This window comes from Bolinopsis microptera, chromosome 4 (genome assembly GCF_026151205.1).
Source record: "Bolinopsis microptera isolate Bmic1 chromosome 4, MBARI_Bmic_1.0, whole genome shotgun sequence".
NCBI lineage: Eukaryota > Metazoa > Ctenophora > Tentaculata > Lobata > Bolinopsidae > Bolinopsis > Bolinopsis microptera.
The window spans coordinates 477,138-495,623 of record NC_087075.1 but is presented as its reverse complement, the minus strand read 5'-3'; the positions used below and the strand labels follow the sequence as shown (position 1 = coordinate 495,623).

At 35.0% G+C, this 18,486-nt stretch overlaps 1 protein-coding gene across 1 annotated transcript; it reads left to right on the top strand.

Moving 5' to 3' along the window:
* Positions 1-3,112: 3,112 nt before the first annotated feature.
* On the top strand, positions 3,113-18,486 carry LOC134814111 (protein GPR107-like). The gene is made up of 13 exons (XM_063822147.1): positions 3,113-3,321; positions 3,429-3,547; positions 6,704-6,804; positions 6,965-7,049; positions 7,409-7,519; positions 7,779-7,913; positions 8,144-8,262; positions 9,622-9,754; positions 10,541-10,631; positions 14,104-14,174; positions 14,538-14,651; positions 17,475-17,553; positions 17,656-18,486. Exons 1-13 carry the CDS (start codon positions 3,129-3,131, stop codon positions 17,799-17,801), a joined length of 1,497 nt encoding a protein of 498 aa, XP_063678217.1. The 5' UTR covers positions 3,113-3,128; the 3' UTR covers positions 17,802-18,486.

Genomic DNA, 18,486 nt, shown 5'->3' with positions numbered 1-18,486 from the left:
TACTCAATAAAGTTATCAACACTGCAATAATTTCCAGAGCGATAGAAGCAGCAAACATTGATCTTGCTATTCTTAAGCTTCACCCATAATGCTTCAATGTTATCAAGCTTACTATCCATAACTAATTCTGTGTAAGCTAGTTTTTTGTTTATCATTAAGCCACAACCACCCCTAGAACTGTTTGGCCTGTCGCATCGCATAATGTTGAAGGAGGAAGGAATATTTATGGTGTCTGTGTCAATAGTATCATTAAGATTCATCTCATTTAGGGAAAGTATGTCTAGCTTATGATCTCGAATGAGTTGAGTAAGTTCATTACTTTTAGCTAAATTTAGGAGACCACCTTGAATGTTACAGTGACCAATGCAAAGGTTATGAAATTTGTCAGCTGAGTTGTGAATATTTGTCATTTCACAAAACGTGTTGGTCGTTGTGTCTGATTAAACTAAAATCAGGTGAAAATTATCCGCCTGTAAATATTTTCAATAGAAAAGTTTTAAACTTGAAATCAAAATAAATATTCAGGTGGAAATGTCATGTCGATTTCAATGGTGAGCATGGTACTTGATGTGCTTTGCTAGTTTAAAGATACCATCGCTGTTTAGATGCACATTGTCTTCCCCAAATCTACTAAAACAAGATGATTTCCTAAATCCAGATCTATCACTAAACAAAAATCGATTCTTCTCTGTGGGTATAAAGCTAACAAACGAGTATTTGGAAGGAATCTTAGATAAAAAGATATTGATGTCATTTATCACTTTATTTCTAGCAAAACTTTCTCTTGGTAAAATGTTTATGATCTTAATTTTTGCAGCTGGAGCCCACGAGTGAAGTGACTGGATCAGATTATCAATAGAGCGATTGGTGTTATCAAGGGCCTTTGCTTTTCCTGTGAACTCATCGGGTGACAATAATCTATTCCTCATGTGTCGAGGACTCTCTAGGATTAAGTCCACATCATTAGTTCCACACATGAGTACGATGGTCTTCACATTATTTGCATCAATTGACCTCTTTCTTTCATCTGAGTGGAAGCGTTCATTGATACCGTTTGCAATGCCACCAGGATAGTGAAATACATGTGCTTCTTGATGAGCAGAGGATAGTTTTGTAGCATCTAACTTGGAGAACATGCTTGAGCTAACATACACAGCAAGGGATTTGCTTTTGACTGAAGCAGGGGGTACGGTGCTCTTATGAGTGATTTTGTTGGGTGATGATTTCCCTTTGATTGAGGGTTCAGTTTCTCTTACAGTAACGAAAGGCTTACTTGAGGTATCGGGTGGAGCAGACAAGGTTGCACTGCCATCAATCTGGCGCAGAGTAATGCTAATTCTCATGTCATCAGTATGGTCCTGAATAAGGCTGTGTTCAAAGCTGTCCTGAGATTTTCTGGTCATAATCATTATGTCGCCATGGGAGAGAGTAAGATTGGCAACGTGGACTTTGCTTTTAGACCTAAAACTGAGGACTCTTGTTGCTCCTAACGATATGGTGGAAATCATGGAGCCTGGTGATATGGACCTCTCATCATCTGAATGGAATGGTATTCCTTGCTTGCCATTTTCATACTTGCCATTTTCATACCCTAGTGATCATGGCGCTGTTAAATTTCAGACTTGGGAACTGTGAGCGTAAACGTTCTAAAATAGACTTTAATAAGGGATTGTCATTTAACGGCCTTGTGTTATGGAAGCCTCCATTGTAGGCATATGGGAAATCCCCATAGTATGCTACAGTCCTATTGTTAAACGTTTGTGTGTATTGTGTTTCCATATCCAACTTGAGAGTATCAACAAACCTGAATACACCTCGACTCAAATCATGATATGGATTGATGGACTTACCCACAACGTTAACACTGGTTGAAGATTGTTTGTTAACATCAGAAGAATTCACAAGAGATGGGTTGCTATTAAGTTCAGTCACACTGCTAACTTCACAGTTTTGAGTTTCTGATTCATGTTCAGAGATAAGAACATTGTCCCCGCAAGAGAATGGAACCGCAATTTTGTCATGGCCTGAGCCTTGGGTAAGTTTGGTTAGACGAGCAATTTGTCTCCTCAAATTGTCGTTTTCAAGACTTAGTGATACACAGGTAGAACATTTTGCTTTTGCACTGTTAGGTCTGTCACGAAGGCTGTAATTTCTGATTGGGATACCGGACATAGTTCAAATAAACACAATAATGCAAAGAATTCAGGATAGAGTCTAAAACCGATGCTACTGTTTATAGTTATTTAGTTGTTGATTACAGTACCTTTGCAGCAATTCAGAAGATGGGAATGAGTGGTGTCTGATATTCTTTAGGTGATGGATAGGTGATAGGTGATAGATGGGAGTTAACAGCTCTTTAAAACGATGTCTGATAGTCTTTAGGATGTCTTTAAATAAACTATCATGCAACAACCATTTACATCGACATACAACCTGTAATGGTTGCTACATTTGATTGAGGTGTTAATTCCCACTAGGGGTCCTCAAATTATTTGTTATATAGTAGTGTTGAAAGTATTAAAAAAAAAATGGTCGCAACATATTAAGGGGGCAGGGGGGGGGGGGGGGGGGGGGTCTTTATGAAAGTTTCAAGGTGATTGCTAAAAAATGTAGGAGAAGATAGATTTTTAGACTCAATTTTCAGGGCACGCAATTGAAAATCGCTCACGCGATACAATTACACATGAGCGCAGACCTTTGACTGGCAATAGCTTCGGCTAGGAACAATAGTTTTCCATGGAACCAAAAGCAGCAGATAGATATCACTCCCCTCTATCTGAAACAACTATAAAATCAATTTTGAAAGAAATTTTATAAAGACCCCCCTGCCCCCCCCCCTCATACCCAAAATAATTACCTCAATCGGGCAATCAGTGACTGAGCTATTATAAAGGCCAACGTATGTAACGTTACTTTTGGCCCCCCCCCCCCCCTGTTAAAAAATTTCATAATCAAACAAAATTTCAGTCACTCTTTAAATAATTGAGATATACAGGTGCACTGTATATGTAAATTACAGCTAAGGGGGTTTATCCCCTTAGCTTCAATTATTATTATCTTTATTTATATATAAAACTGATGATGTGTGAACTGTAAAACATACTTCAATCTTATACTATTTACTAGGGATGACAGCATGTAGGTTGTTGGTTATTTTGCAGCTCTGTATTGCAATAGTGTGTGGACGAATCCACAATATAAACATAGTATCCGATAGGAGAGAAATAATACCACTTGCCAACTTTGGGCTTACAAAGGATGGCTTTGTTGACTTCCAAGTCACAGATTTGATTATAAAAGACAATATTGATGCAAAATATGGTGAGAATAACAATATTCATTGCACCGATACAATAAATTGATTGGCTTGAACTTAAATATATCTGGATCTTTTGTGAAGCAGTTTAACCAAATAATTTCTATTACAGGGATTGTTGTGGAAAGTTCCCAAACCCAGACAGCATCACAATATGTGGAGACACACATTAACATCTGCAGACCCAAGTCCATAGCTTTCTTTGATAAGCATCCAAAGATATTGAACTTGGTTAGTGAATATTGAAATATATATACAGGGTGGCCCAGAAGTAACTGCCCACACGCAACCCTTTAATAACTCACGTAATTCTTCTTAGAATTGCACAGAAATTTCAGAGATTATAGATATGGTATGGGTCAAACTTAAGTTTCTAGACACATTTTGTTTAATAATTGAAGTGCTTTCCCAAAATTTCAAGTTGGTCGTTCACAATTTAACCGAGTTATGACCCTTTTAAGATCTTGCAGATACGTGACCCATCACTAAATCAGTGATATCTTCACTCAATCAATGCCCTGATTTGTTGGAGACTGCTCATGCTTATAGGACAGCAACCGAAGCGCGTCACTATCAGTATTCACTCAAAGTGATCAGATCGTCATCCACCAACATGCTCGTTACCGCCTAATGAGGCTCATTGTTGCTTGCTAGCAACCAACTTGAAATTTTGGGAAAGCACTTCAATTATCAAACCAAATATGTCTAGAAACTTTGAAGTTCCTAGCTGAAAGCGTTGTCACTTTATGCTGACAATAGCGAAAAAAAGGGATTGGCGTGCCACACCCACTGTAATTAATTAAATTTGACAAAACTTTCAGGAAATCTAAGTTTGACCCATATCTATAATCTCTGAAATTTCTGTGCGATTCTAAGATAAATTGCATGAGTTATTAAAGGGTTGCGTGTGGGCAGTTACTTCTGGGCCACCCTGATTTTTTTGTGAAATTTGATTTCGAGATAGCATAAAGATTAGACATAAAATGACTGAGTTATGAGCCAAAAAACATATGCCCATATTTGGACATACGCACCAAATTTGATTGATTTTGGCCCATAAATTGGTCAAATATCAATATTTTTGAATGAAACTAACTTTATATAAAAGGTAAGCCTCAACTACACGCCATTCTCTATGATTATCAGCTCAATATCTATCTAACTGTGGATTCTGTGTTCAAATAATCGCAAAAAACTTAACAAAATCGCCCATATCTCAGTTCGCGATATTTTGGAACTGATTTCGCTCAAAACAATAGAACTCAATAGGGTTTCAATACTTTTTCATGAAATTTTCAGAATCAACGTAGAATTGCTAATGACATTAAGTTCAGGGTACCATAGCTACAAGTAGAGCACCTAAAATCTGGGTTTTGAGCATGTTAAGGTGATTTGGCATAATTGGGACCAAAAATGGGCGTGACTGTCCCGTAAGCACCGGTGGGCACCCGGAGCTGAGTCCGGAACCCCCTCAAAAGTTCGGTCACAGGCCATGTAGTTGGTCAATTGCTATCTCGAAATCAAATTTCACAACAAAATCAGGGTGATTTTTATTTTTTTAAATTATCTTAAAAGAGAATAAAACTTGCAAGCTCACGAAACAGCTACTACATGCCGAAACAAAACGGTACATTGTACAATAAGTGCGTGTTTGGATGCACTCGATTATATAATGTATATGTTATATGTATATGTTATATGTATATGTTATATGTATATGTTATATGTATATGTTATATGTATATGTTATATGTATATGTTATATGTATATTGTATATGTTATATGTTATATAGACGGGAAATTGGGCGATGAGGTTTGGCCTCTATACGGCCACTATATGGCCCCTACACGGCCACTATACGGCCTTTATACGGCCACCTAAAAAGAACATCATATTATAGCCATTATTATATGATCATTATATGGCCACTAAGCAAGTTACCACTTAACAAATAACCGCTTGCAGTTTACCGCAATACAGCCGCAACGCTCGGTTTGATGCGTTAATCTTGTCGCATCACCAACGAGGCCGAAGGCCGAGTCGGTAATTACGACAATTAACGCAGAAAACCTAGTGTTAATTCTATCAGGAGAGCATGAACTTTAATTCAAACCTGTAATTTCATTTAACTGCTAGAAATGTGTATTAAATTATGTATCTTATTGTAATTGTGTATTGATTGGGATTTATTATGATATCATTATATTACTATTCTAAATTAACCGAACTTCAATATCGGTAAACTGCAAGCGGTTATTTGTTAAGTGGTAACTTGCTTAGTGGCCATATAATGATCATATAATGGCTATATGATGTTCTTTTTAGGTGGTCGTATAAAGGCCGTATAAAGGCCATATAGAGGCCATATAGAGGCCGTATAGAGGCCGTATAAAGGCCGTATAGACGCCGTATAAAGGCCGTATAAAGGCCGTATAGAGACGCCGTATAAAGGCCGTATAGAGGCCATATAGAGGCCGTATAGAGGCCGTATGGTGGCCGTATAGTGGCCGTATAGAGGCCAAACCTAATCGCCCATTTTCCCATATGGTCACAGGTCACAGGTCACTCATATGGTGTTGAAACGTAATTTGTATCTGTTATCGAAAATGTTCTATTTTACAGCGCCATAGCTTTGAAGTTTGAATGTATTAGGAATCGCATTTTTACTTCATGAGGCATGAGTATAATAATTGTTCACCTTTTGCTTCCAATATCCTACACAGATGAAAGTTAAGTTAAAATTTGGGAATTTTTACTTGAATCACAAGTAGTTACACGAATCTTAGGTATGATACAGTAAAATCCCTATTTACAGCACACTTATAGTTTGGGGGACAGGAAAAAAATACGGTAAACCAGGGACTTTGAGTCCCTGTCGGATTTCATGGTTTCTCTCCGCAGAGTTTCCCAGCTGACGACGATTAACACATGTTTATTGAAAGCTTCTACAAGTTAAATCATCGTATCTCTTATATGTTTTTAACCCAAATCCACTCAGTTCCCAATTAGGGGTTATGGTTCACAACCGCTTTAGTAAGGGGCAATTAGAGGAAGTAACGAGCCTGACAAGCTCGCTCGACATTGCATCCCATTTATATTATAAGCTGTATTTCCAAGGCCAAGATCACGTGAGATTTAATTAAAAATTTAGACATTTTTAATTTTGGGGAAAGGCAAGAGGTACTGAGTATGGTAAATCAAGGTACGGTCAATCGGGAGTTTACTGTATCCTGAAGTTATAACTCATCAGAGCATGCACAATTCTCGTTAATTCTTGTTAATTCTCGTTAATTCTAAAGTTCTAAAAATAAGTTCCAACTTCCATCTCAATTCTTATGGTTTCATAATGGTTAAGTGTTATCACACAGCCCTTGCCCTTTTTCAGCTATTGGATAAAGACGATCCTCCCAAGCTGATAAATGAAGATATGTCCCAGTATGGAGCTGTAAAGTGGGACATTTCCAATTTGAAACTCACAGATTTATTGTGAGTTAAAAAAAGTTTTAATACAATGCTTCTGTACTGGTAAAGAAATGCTGTGTTTTTTTAACAGTTTCTCATTATTGATTTGTGAGATGAAAATTTTATGAACATTGAACATTTTGTTACGAAGGTTGCTCTTTCTCAAGTTTTATAATTATTTCAGGACAGAAAATACAAGTCCAGATGCTTTGTTCAAAGTTGAGCATTCACCTACCAACAATTCATATTCATTTCATTTCCAGCTTGAGGTTTGTTTTATAATTTCAATTTATTACTGATCGACCCACTCAAGAGAGCGAAAACAGATTATCATTATTTCTGATACTTTGAAAAAAAAAAACAACATTAAAGTCTACTGAATATACTACTAGCTGAATATACTACTAGCTGAATATACTGATCGAGTATTTGACAGCCTGTTATAGGTGAAATTATAAATTATTACCTGATTAATAGAATATAATAATTTATTATTACGTATTATTACGTATTATTATTAATAGAATATGTTTCAATATCATGTTGATTACATTCATTTATATCATATTATGATACAAATGTTTTTTTTATAATATTCGAACATTATAATTTTCGGTCTTTTTTGCAGGTTAAACCGGAAGACGAAGGACAGTTCACATTTTATTTCTACCGATGTCCGAGAGAGCCCACAAGCTACCGAACAACAGTGGACTACCTTTTCAGTGCCGTCATCACAGCAGTAAGTCTTTCTCAGTGATGCAACTTTCGATGTTTTCGATGATCTGAGTCAAATTTCATCTAAATTATAAACGGTAATCCAAGAGTTATGGTTGTGTGTTCTAAGATCAGCATGGCTAGATCTTTACTATTACAATGATCTGAGAACCTTAATCTTTCATGTTTACCATATTTCATCTGATCATAACAATAAGTTTCAAGATGTTGTGTTGATATATAAACGTAAGGTATTGCTGTTATGTTAATGAACAATGTTTCAGAAAAATGGAGAATCATTCCTCTCTGCAGGTGAAAAGCCCCTGACGTTCCTCTACACTGTTATGGGTATCGTCTACTTCGGAATGTTCTGGTTGTGGATGAAAGTTATGATCCATTACTCCGATAACTTATTCAAGGTAATCTTCCTGTTCAAATGAATTTTTATCAAATTTCTTTGAAGGTCCATTCTTGGGGGTCCTTCATTAAGCACTATTGAGTCGTTATACTAATTTTTACAGATCCTTCACACAATACGCTAGTAATATTTATTGGCAGAAAATAAACCCGAAGAATGAAGATGCACCTATGTTTATCTAATTTATTGCTGTCACGATCATGATCAGTCATAAATTCTTGCTAATTTCAGATCCACTACTTGATGGCCGCACTAGTGTTTGCAAAGTTCCTGGCCTGCATTCTGCACGCTATTGATTATTACTTTATTGCCTCGCACGGCACTCCTGATGAAGCCTGGGCTATACTCTGGTATTTACTAATAAATAATCCTTGTAATTAAGGGGGGGGGGGGGGGGGGGGGGGGTTCTCCATGTTTTTTTTTGTGAGACTTGTATTCGAGATAACAGTTGACCAACAAACTAGAACCTCCGACCAAACTTTAAGGGGGTCCAATCTCGGGTGCCCGTGGTGCATGCCCATATTTGGTCCATTTTTGGCCCAATTATGCCGAATCAGCTCAACATGCTCAAAACCCAGATTTTGGGTGTTCTACTTGTAGCTAGTGCAATGGTCTCCTGAACTACGTACATTTTTTATCCGGATTGGACAAAAATGGCTAAATTATGAGCCAAAAACCTGAAACCATATATAATGCCCTTAAAGAGAGACTTTACATCAAAGGAAAGCCTAAACTATATAGTATATATACATCTCTGTAATCTATTGGGTGGTCATCGAATTATTTTTAGTTTCTTGGATTTACAAAATTTTGGTATCATTAGTTAGATATAGCCATGCTGATCTCAGAACACACAGCCATAATTCTCGAAAATCTTGGATTCCTGAGGTATTGCCTTTTGAAAACTGCCTTGAATCAAAAAAGTGTCCGAAAAAAAAGGCATTATTTTGCTGAAATTTGGGCTCAGCGCCGGACTGTTTTCAAAAGCTCATAATAAATTTCATTGAAACAATACAACCGTGCTTTAGGAAAAATACTTCTCACATCGTGCAGATATTCTACAGCTTTTGTGCATATTATATATGTATGTACTATTCCTACACCCCTGCATGAAACTTTAAGAAAAGTGGTTTCCAGGACAACTTTGAATTTTAAATCCGAGTCTTTCTCGATACGTACCTCCGAAAGCAGGCTCCCCGCTTCTGAGCTCGCATCACAAAGGTCTTATATGAAGGAGTAGGTGCGGACATCGAAATGGCATGGCACCCCGTCTCCCGGTCCTAGTTTGTTGGCACCTGGTGCGGGGGGGGGGGGGGGGGGTGCAAGTACCTGGTGGAGAAAAGTTTCACCATAAATTGAGGGTAAACCCACTTAATACATTGCTTAAGTTTTTTGTTTGGGTGTTAACTGCATAAACTAATCAGCAAGTTCAATATAGGATTTTATTTCAGTACTGTATGTTTATTTTTTTTAATTTTTTTTATCTCACACTTATTTTACTTCGGAGTATTCCAACAGCCACAATGTTACACAAGTGTAACTAGCCAATTACAGGAAGCCGAAGGATTTAATTAGGCCAGTGATTATGTGGAGATTTTATATAATTTAGAACTAAAAATGATTCTGAGTAGAGTTAATTTATGTGTATGACAGGGCCTGAGTAGAGACCACCGTGTATTTGTATAACTGGAAGTATAACGTATTTTCAGGTATATTATACATCTCGTTAGAGGAATGTTACTGTTTATCTCGCTAGCGCTCATTGGGATGGGGTTCGCTTTTATAAAACATGTGTTGTCTTACAACGAGAAGCTAGTCCTCATGACAGTCGTTCCATTACAGGTAATTGTAGCAGCTTAAAATTATTGTATTTAAACAAGAATTGAATACAAACACAAATAAAGATTAGTTCGAGGCACAAATACAGGGTGGCTCAGAAGTAACTGCCCACACGCAACCCTTTAATAACTCATGTAATTCTTCTTAGAAATGCACAGAAATTTCAGAGATTATAGATATGGGTCAAACTTAGATTTCCTAAAATTTTCATAAGGGACGGGAGCTCTTGCTAAAGGGGGTTCTCGTATCAAGGGATGTGAGACGTACGGGCCAAAGGCATGCAAGGGGAGTGAGCCGATCAAGTGTTCTTAGGTATATAATATCACGTATCTGCAACGTATCTGCAAGATCTTAAAAGGGTCATAACTCGGTTAAATTGTGAACAACCAACTTGAAATTTTGGTAAAGCACTTCAATTATTATACAAAATGTGTCTAGAAACTTTGAAGTTCCTAGTTGAAAGCGTTCTCACTTTATGGTGACAATAGTGAAAAAGAGGGAGTGGCGTGCAACACCCACTGTAATTAATTAAATTTGACGAAACTTTCAGGAAATCTAAGTTTGACCCATATCTATAATCTCTGAAATTTCTGTGCAATTCTAAGACGAATTACATGAGTTATAAAAGGGTTGCGGTTGGGCAGTTACTTCTGGGCCACCCTGTACCTATATTAACGTAAATGAACATCAAATTAACATCAACTAACATACATTAACATGAATGAAAATAAATAAGCTCACCGCAAGAATAACGTAGGAGCTTAAAATTGACAGAATCTTCATCTCCAGATATTGGCAAATGTTGCGTATATAATCATTGATAGTAGCGAAGAAGCAGAGCTAAATTACGGAACTTGGAAGAAGATACTCATATTTGTTGGTATGTAAATCAGTAGTCACATTTATATCACAATAATTTCAGTGATCAAGTCCAGACATAGGTAATTAATTAAGGCCAGAGGGGGGGGGGGGGGGGGGGGCGGGTAAATGACCATTTTTCCAGTTTTCACTGTATATGTGATCGAGCTGTTGGAGATGAACAAGTAGAAAAAACCGCATAAAAATCTGACCTTGCGTTGCTGAGATATTGCGCCAAAATTTGAGGTTTACCTGTAGTTACATGTAAAACTTAAACTTTAACTCTAAATATTTTTTTTCAAGTTAGAGGAAAAAAAGAAAATTAGGGATAAAGTTAACCTCATATTTCAAGAATTTTTTTTATTGAAATCTTTCAATTATTATCATCAGAATTTATTACAATATCAATGTTGTATAGAATTTCTAAAAATGGACTAGAGAAACCAAAAAATGCCTTGACAAGTGTACAGCGATGATAACAATCAGGGGACACCAATACACCCAAATAACCAAACAAAAGGCCTCGAGAGACCTGATGAAAAGTCGAGCAATTACATTGGGCCCCAAGTGCAGAAGGAGAAAAATGGGCAAATAATATGAGCTGTGAACTTAGGAGGCATTTCTAGGTTTTTAAGAATAATTGCCACAACCCAAAAATTCTCAATTACAATTGGCTGATTTGTAATATTTCCAATGGAATGAAGTTTTAACGATAAAATTTAAATAATTGAATATAAAAGACTAAATCAAAATTGTATCCGAATAAAGCAAAAATGCGTGATGAGTACCTCAAAAAAAATAAAAACAAAAATAATAGAGAAATACACTACCCGTAGTCAGGAGAAAAAGAATTGTCAGGATCTGAACTAGGGTCAATATCTACAGATGCAGTACAAACATGTTCCTTCCAGATGTGTTTAATAAGTTCTGTTTTAAACACACCTGGTCTGATAATCTCTCGAAGGGAAAGAGGAAGTCGGTTCCAAGTGAGATGAGCTCGATAAAAGTAAGATTTAGATATAGCTGAGCCAGGTGGAATTGAAGATATTACTGATAAGTGATCAAGATGTGAGCTTCTCAGTCGGCTTGACCCGGAGAAGAAAGTAAGGTACTGAGGCAGAGTGGTGCATGGGTGGTATTGATGCACTAGGGAATGAAAGAACTTGAGATCATGGTAATCAAACCTGTACTTTAGGGGCAGAATATTTAACTGTTTACAATGGGCATTATAGATTTCCTCTACACTATAGCTTACACCGTAATCATTACGAATCCATTTGAGGGCCCTTTTCTGCAATCCTTTAAGCCTATTGATAGTGCTACTGGACGCTGGTCGCCAAATGATGGGACAGTGTTCGAATATTGAGCGTACAAGAGTAAGATACAAGACTCTTCTCTTGTTCAGATCATTAATAAAATGACAATTTCTCTTAAGCATGCCAAATTTTTGGTTAGCTTTACCATATAGAGCATCGGCCTGGCTATTAAAATTTAGATTAGACGTCATGATTATGCCTAAATCTTTTTCAGAATCTGTATAATCAAGAAGAGTTTGGCCCATAGAGTAAGTGTAACGTGTAAATGGTAAAATAAGAGGCAAATATCTAAATTCTGAACAATAGAATTTTGTGAAACAGTCTAAGGAACACCTGTGCCAAGTTTCAGGTCCTGGGTGTGGCCAGTCTTTTCCAAAAGTTGAGCTTTCTACGGAAAATAGCCATTTCCCGTAAAACGAGTTTTAAAGTGTTTTTATTCCACTGTCAAAATCTCAAATTTTGCATTGTTTTCCGTATTTAGTAGCGTCTCCTTATAATTTTTGCTTTAAGGTGAGAAGATGTTTATTGAGATACTTTATGTCGGGAAAATCAATATCATAAACCAAAATTTGTCTAAAAATGAGGTTAAATATCATGATATCTTGTAGTAGTAGTAAAAATATGATTGTTAACCTCGCTATAGACCATAGTCCATATTACACTGGGATTGGTTTATCAATACATTGTTATACCTTTATACATGTAATAAAACATTTGTCCAGTGTAACGATTACGTTTTTGAGGTTAAAATGTGATTGACTGGCCTGATATTCAACAAATGAGAGGTTAACCTCATTTTGTAGCCATTTGCGGGTGAACTCTTCTACTTAAATATGGTCAGTTGAAATCACCTTTGTCACATGATCATATTTGAGGCACTGGAATACAAATAGATACCTCACTGCGATATTGTGGTACATAACAAAGTAAGAATCGTAATTCGTATGTAAATAATTGGGATAATTCTTACAGTACCAAATGTGATGGTTAACCTCATTTTCAACACTAAAATGAAGTAAATCAGCACTACATCTATTTAGAAATTTGTATGTCGTAATCTTACGATGAAAACGACAACTCTATCATCTAATCTATTTTCGCTATACCTAAATTGAGAGGTTAACCTCATTTATAAACGTTTAGATTATATCTAAAGTTAAATTGGGAAAAACGTGGTCCATCTCGTGCAAACTTTCCTAATGACCAGGGTCCAATAATGATGTATTTTGTTTTACAGTGAGTAGAGACTCTCATTTCTTACCTAGTAAACTATCGGTAATTCTTAATTTATCAAATTGAGCGGGAAATATATATTTCATTTCATTTTATGCAACTTTTGTCGACACAATGTCCTTCCCATTCTTATTCCATTCCCCTCAGATTTGCTGTGTTGTGGAGCTATTATATTCCCATTCTTATTCCATTCCCCTCAGATTTGCTGTGTTGTGGAGCTATTATATTCCCATTCTTATTCCATTCCCCTCAGATTTGCTGTGTTGTGGAGCTATCATATTCCCATTCTTATTCCACTCCCCTCAGATTTGCTGTGTTGTGGAGCTATTATATTCCCATTGTTATTCCACTCCCCTGGTCAGATTTGCTGTGTTGTGGAGCTATTATATTCCCATTCTTATTCCACTCCCCTCAGATTTGCTGTGTTGTGGAGCTATTATATTCCCATTCTTATTCCACTCCCCTCAGATTTGCTGTGTTGTGGAGCTATTATTTTCCCATTCTTATTCCACTCCCCTCAGATTTGCTGTGTTGTGGAGCTATTATATTCCCATTCTTATTCCACTCCCCTCAGATTTGCTGTGTTGTGGAGCTATTATATTCCCATTCTTATTCCACTCCCCTCAGATTTGCTGTGTTGTGGAGCTATTATATTCCCATTCTTATTCCACTCCCCTCAGATTTGCTGTGTTGTGGAGCTATTATATTCCCATTCTTATTCCACTCCCCTCAGATTTGCTGTGTTGTGGAGCTATTATATTCCCATTCTTATTCCACTCCCCTCAGATTTGCTGTGTTGTGGAGCTATTATATTCCCATTCTTATTCCACTCCCCTCAGATTTGCTGTGTTGTGGAGCTATTATATTCCCATTCTTATTCCACTCCCCTCAGATTTGCTGTGTTGTGGAGCTATTATATTCCCATTCTTATTCCACTCCCCTCAGATTTGCTGTGTTGTGGAGCTATTATATTCCCAGTGATGTGGTCAATAAGACATCTTCAACAAGCTACCGAGGTAAGTGTTGTCCTAAACAAGCTTTAATTTATTTACATTTACATTGTTCACACCTCATTAAAGCTGCTGGGACTGGAATTTATGTACAAATGATCAACGATGGAACTCACAGAGCCATTGTACAAAAGCTAGCAGCTGCTTACATTGCATGATTGCGTTTTGCGATAATCCTAACGAACTTGTTTACTGTTTTAACAGGCCCGTGTTTACTGTTTAACAGTGTTCTGCATCTGAGGTCACGTGTTTAATGTGCAGATCACTGATTTACACGTGATTGGGTAAAACAACATAATTATACAAAATGTTTTAATAAACATATAATCATCATTCAATTTGACAACTAATCTCATACTCATTACTCAGAGGTCAGATAACAAGACGACGCTTGTGCTATCACAGCTGAAACTGTTCCGACACTTCTACATACTTGTTGTTGTCTACATCTACATCACCAGAATAGCTCTCAAGTTTATGGAGGTAAAATCGTCAGTCCTATAATGTGAATCCAGTGACAACTGTTGTCCTTTAGTGCCTATTAAATAGTTAAAGCTTTGTTTAACGGAGGGTATATTCTATTTCAAATATAACTCCACTTTTGTCCTATTTGACGACCACTTACATTTTTCATAATCGCACCGTTTTTGTAGGTTTTTTCCAAGCAAATAACTTACTAAATATAAATTACTAAATAACTTACTAAATAACTTACTAAATAACTTACTAAATAACTTACTAAATAACTTACTAAATAACTTACTAAATAACTTACTAAATAACTTACTAAATAACTTACTAAATAACTTACTAAATAACTTACTAAATAACTTACTAAATAACTTACTAAATAACTTACCAAATAACTTACTAAATAACTTACTAAATAACTTACTAAATAACTTACTAAATAACTTACTAAATAACTTATTGAATAACTTACTAAATAACTTACTAAATAACTTACTAAATAACTTACTAAATAACTTACTAAATAACTTACTAAATAACTTACTAAATAACTTACTAAATAACTTACTAAATAACTTACTAAATAACTTATTGAATAACTTACTAAATAACTTACTAAATAACTTACTAAATAACTTACTAAATAACTTACTAAATAACTTACTAAATAACTTACTAAATAACTTACTAAATAACTTACTAAATAACTTACTAAATAACTTACTAAATAACTTACTAAATAACTTACTAAATAACTTACTAAATAACTTACTAAATAATTTACTAAATAACTTACTAAATAACTTACTAAATAACTTACCAAATAACTTACTACATAACTAACTAACCTACTTAATAACTAACTAACTAAATAACTTACTAAATAATTTACTAAATAATTTACTAAATAATTTACTAAATAACTTACTAAATAACTTACCGAATAACTTACTAAATAACTTTCTACATAACTAACTAACCTACTTAATAACTAACTAACTAAATAACTTACTCAATAATTAACTAAATAAATAACTTACTAACTAAATAATTTACTAATAACTGACTAATAACTGACTAATAACTGACTAATAACTGACTAATAACTGACTAATAACTGACTAATAACTGACTAATAACTGACTAATAACTGACTAAATAACAAGGTCGGCAAAAATAAAGTTATCCTTTCGCAACAGTTATGTTTCACTATTCATTTTCCGCCAGGAATTCTCTATTAACTCCTAAGGCTCAGGTAGCACGCTTAAAGCATGGCATGGGGTACGTGATATCAGATTTACACAGTGGGAAGTTTTAGGGTAGCCCAATTAAGGTGTCGCGTCACATAATCACCCAATCACTTTTTCTAACACGATAAACTAAATGCTTGATAACTCATTTATTTCAAATCGTCATTGTTGGAACATGTAATAATCTACCGTCTTTGAAAAAATTAGGCGTCCAGCATGTTCAGAGAGAACAATATAGGTGTTTTAATAATGAATGGGCGTGGTCTAAAATACTCGAATTTTCAAATTTTGATGACAAAATCCTCGAACCAGAAGGTACAGTATGCTATCTGCAAAGCAACAGCTCTCAAATATAAAACACGGCAGAGCTATTAAGGCCAACGTATGTCCAGTGACTTTTGGCCCACCCTGTATGTACCGTTGGGCCTAACTAACTAAGTAAATAACTTATTTTATAATTAGCTAACTTAATAACTTACAAACTAACTAACTAACTAACTAACTAACTAACTAACTAACTAACTAACTAACTAACTAACTAACTAACTAACTAACTAACTAACTAACTAAATTACTAACTAAATAACTAACTAACTAAATAACTAACTAACTAACTAACTAAATAACTTACTAACTAAATAACTAACTAACTAACTTAATAACTTACTAACTTAATAACTTACTAACTAAATAACTTACTAACTAAATAACTAACTAACTAACTAACTAACTAACTAACTAACTAACTAACTAACTAACTAACTAACTTACTAACTAAATAATTAACTAACTAAATAACTTACTAACTAACTTAATAACTTACTAACTTACTAACTAACTAACTAACTAACTAACTAAATAACTTAGTAACTAACTAAATAATTAACTAACTAAATAACTTACTCGCTAACTAAATAACGTACTAATTAACTAAATAACGAACTAACTAACTTACTAACTTACTAACTAACTAACTAACTAACTAACTAACTAACTTACTAACTAAATAACTAACTAAATAACTAACTTACTAACTAAATAACTAACTAACTAACTAACTTACTAACTAACTTACTTACTAACTAACTAACTAACTAACTAATTAACTAAATAACTAACTAACTAACTAACTAACTAACTAACTTACTAACTAACTAACTAACTAAATAACCAACCAACTAACTAACTAACTAACTAACTTACTAACTAACTAACTAAATAACCAACCAACTAACTAACTAACTAACTAAATAACTTACTAACTAACTAATTAACTAACTAACTAACTAACTAACTAACTAACTAACTAAATAACTTACTAACTAACTAATTAACTAACTAACTAAATAACTATTTAACTAACTAACTAACTAACTAACTAACTAACTAACTAACTAACTAACTAACTAACTAACTAACTATTAACTAACTAACTAACTAACTAACTAACTAACTAACTAACTAAATAACTTACTAACTAACTAATTGACTAACTAACTAACTAACTAACTAAATAACTAACTAACTAACTAACTAACTAACTAACTAACTAACTAACTAAATAACTAACTAACCTATTCTCCAGGTGGTTTTACCGTTCCAACTAGCGTGGTGTACTAACTTTATGGACGAGATTGCAACTATAGCATTCTTCCTCATAACAGGTATCATCAAACATCAATTAATTATGTAGTTAACTAAGTTTTAAGAAACTTATTAAATAAAATTTGCGAAATGAGTTGACTAAATAATCACCCTTTACCCAGGCTGGAACTTTAGACCCTACATATCGAACCCCTACTACAAGGTAGTAGAGGAGGATGATGAGATGGAAATGGAGAGTATGATCGAGAGCGACACTCTCCGGAACCGAACTCATGCTGATGACGAGGATGACACTACCCTCGCCTGATGACGTCACTAGTGACACTACCCTCGCCTGATGACGAGGAGGACACTACCCTCGCCTGATCACTCGGGGAGTCATTGACTGATTAGTTGATTAGTTGTTATCAAATTGAAGTTGGGTGAATTATGCGCAGAGTGGACATAACAGAGAGCCTGGTGATAAAAATTTCGTAGTTGTAGATAGATACTTTTTTGCAGTTTATTGAGATACAGCGAGCTTGTCAAATGGTATATTCGCCTGGCTTGATAGGATAATTGTAAGTATGTTGCTATAGAGTATAGTGTGTTGCTATAGTGTGTTGATATAGTAACTGCCTCTTTGTTCTATAATTTGTACAGCTATATTTACGAGTCATCATCAGTTTAGATAAGATATCACAGTAATGTTGTTTAAAATGTAATTTTCCGTGTTCAACACTATGATTATTGATTATTTAAAGTAATATTGAAAGCCTCTATTATGTACACTATTATCTACACTGATTATGTACACTCTCTTAGTATAGGGATCGTTCACACTTCACTTATTACATGTCGGAGAGAGGGATTTAAAATTGTAGATTTTACAACAACTCAAATAGAGCTCTTGTAGTGCTTACTATAAGTGTTTAATTAATTAGCAGTTAATTAGTAATTGATAAACGAATTAATAGCAGAAGTGTTGTAATATTTATTATAGTTCTCACTAA

Coding starts and splice junctions, on each gene's coding strand:
- LOC134814111 (XM_063822147.1), top strand. CDS start 3,129: ATGACAGCATGTAGGTTGTTGGTTATTTTGCAGCTCTGTATTGCAATA. Junction 7,050..7,408: donor CATTTCATTTCCAGCTTGAG/GTTTGTTTTATA, acceptor TCTTTTTTGCAG/GTTAAACCGGAAGACGAAGG. Junction 7,914..8,143: donor ACTCCGATAACTTATTCAAG/GTAATCTTCCTG, acceptor TGCTAATTTCAG/ATCCACTACTTGATGGCCGC.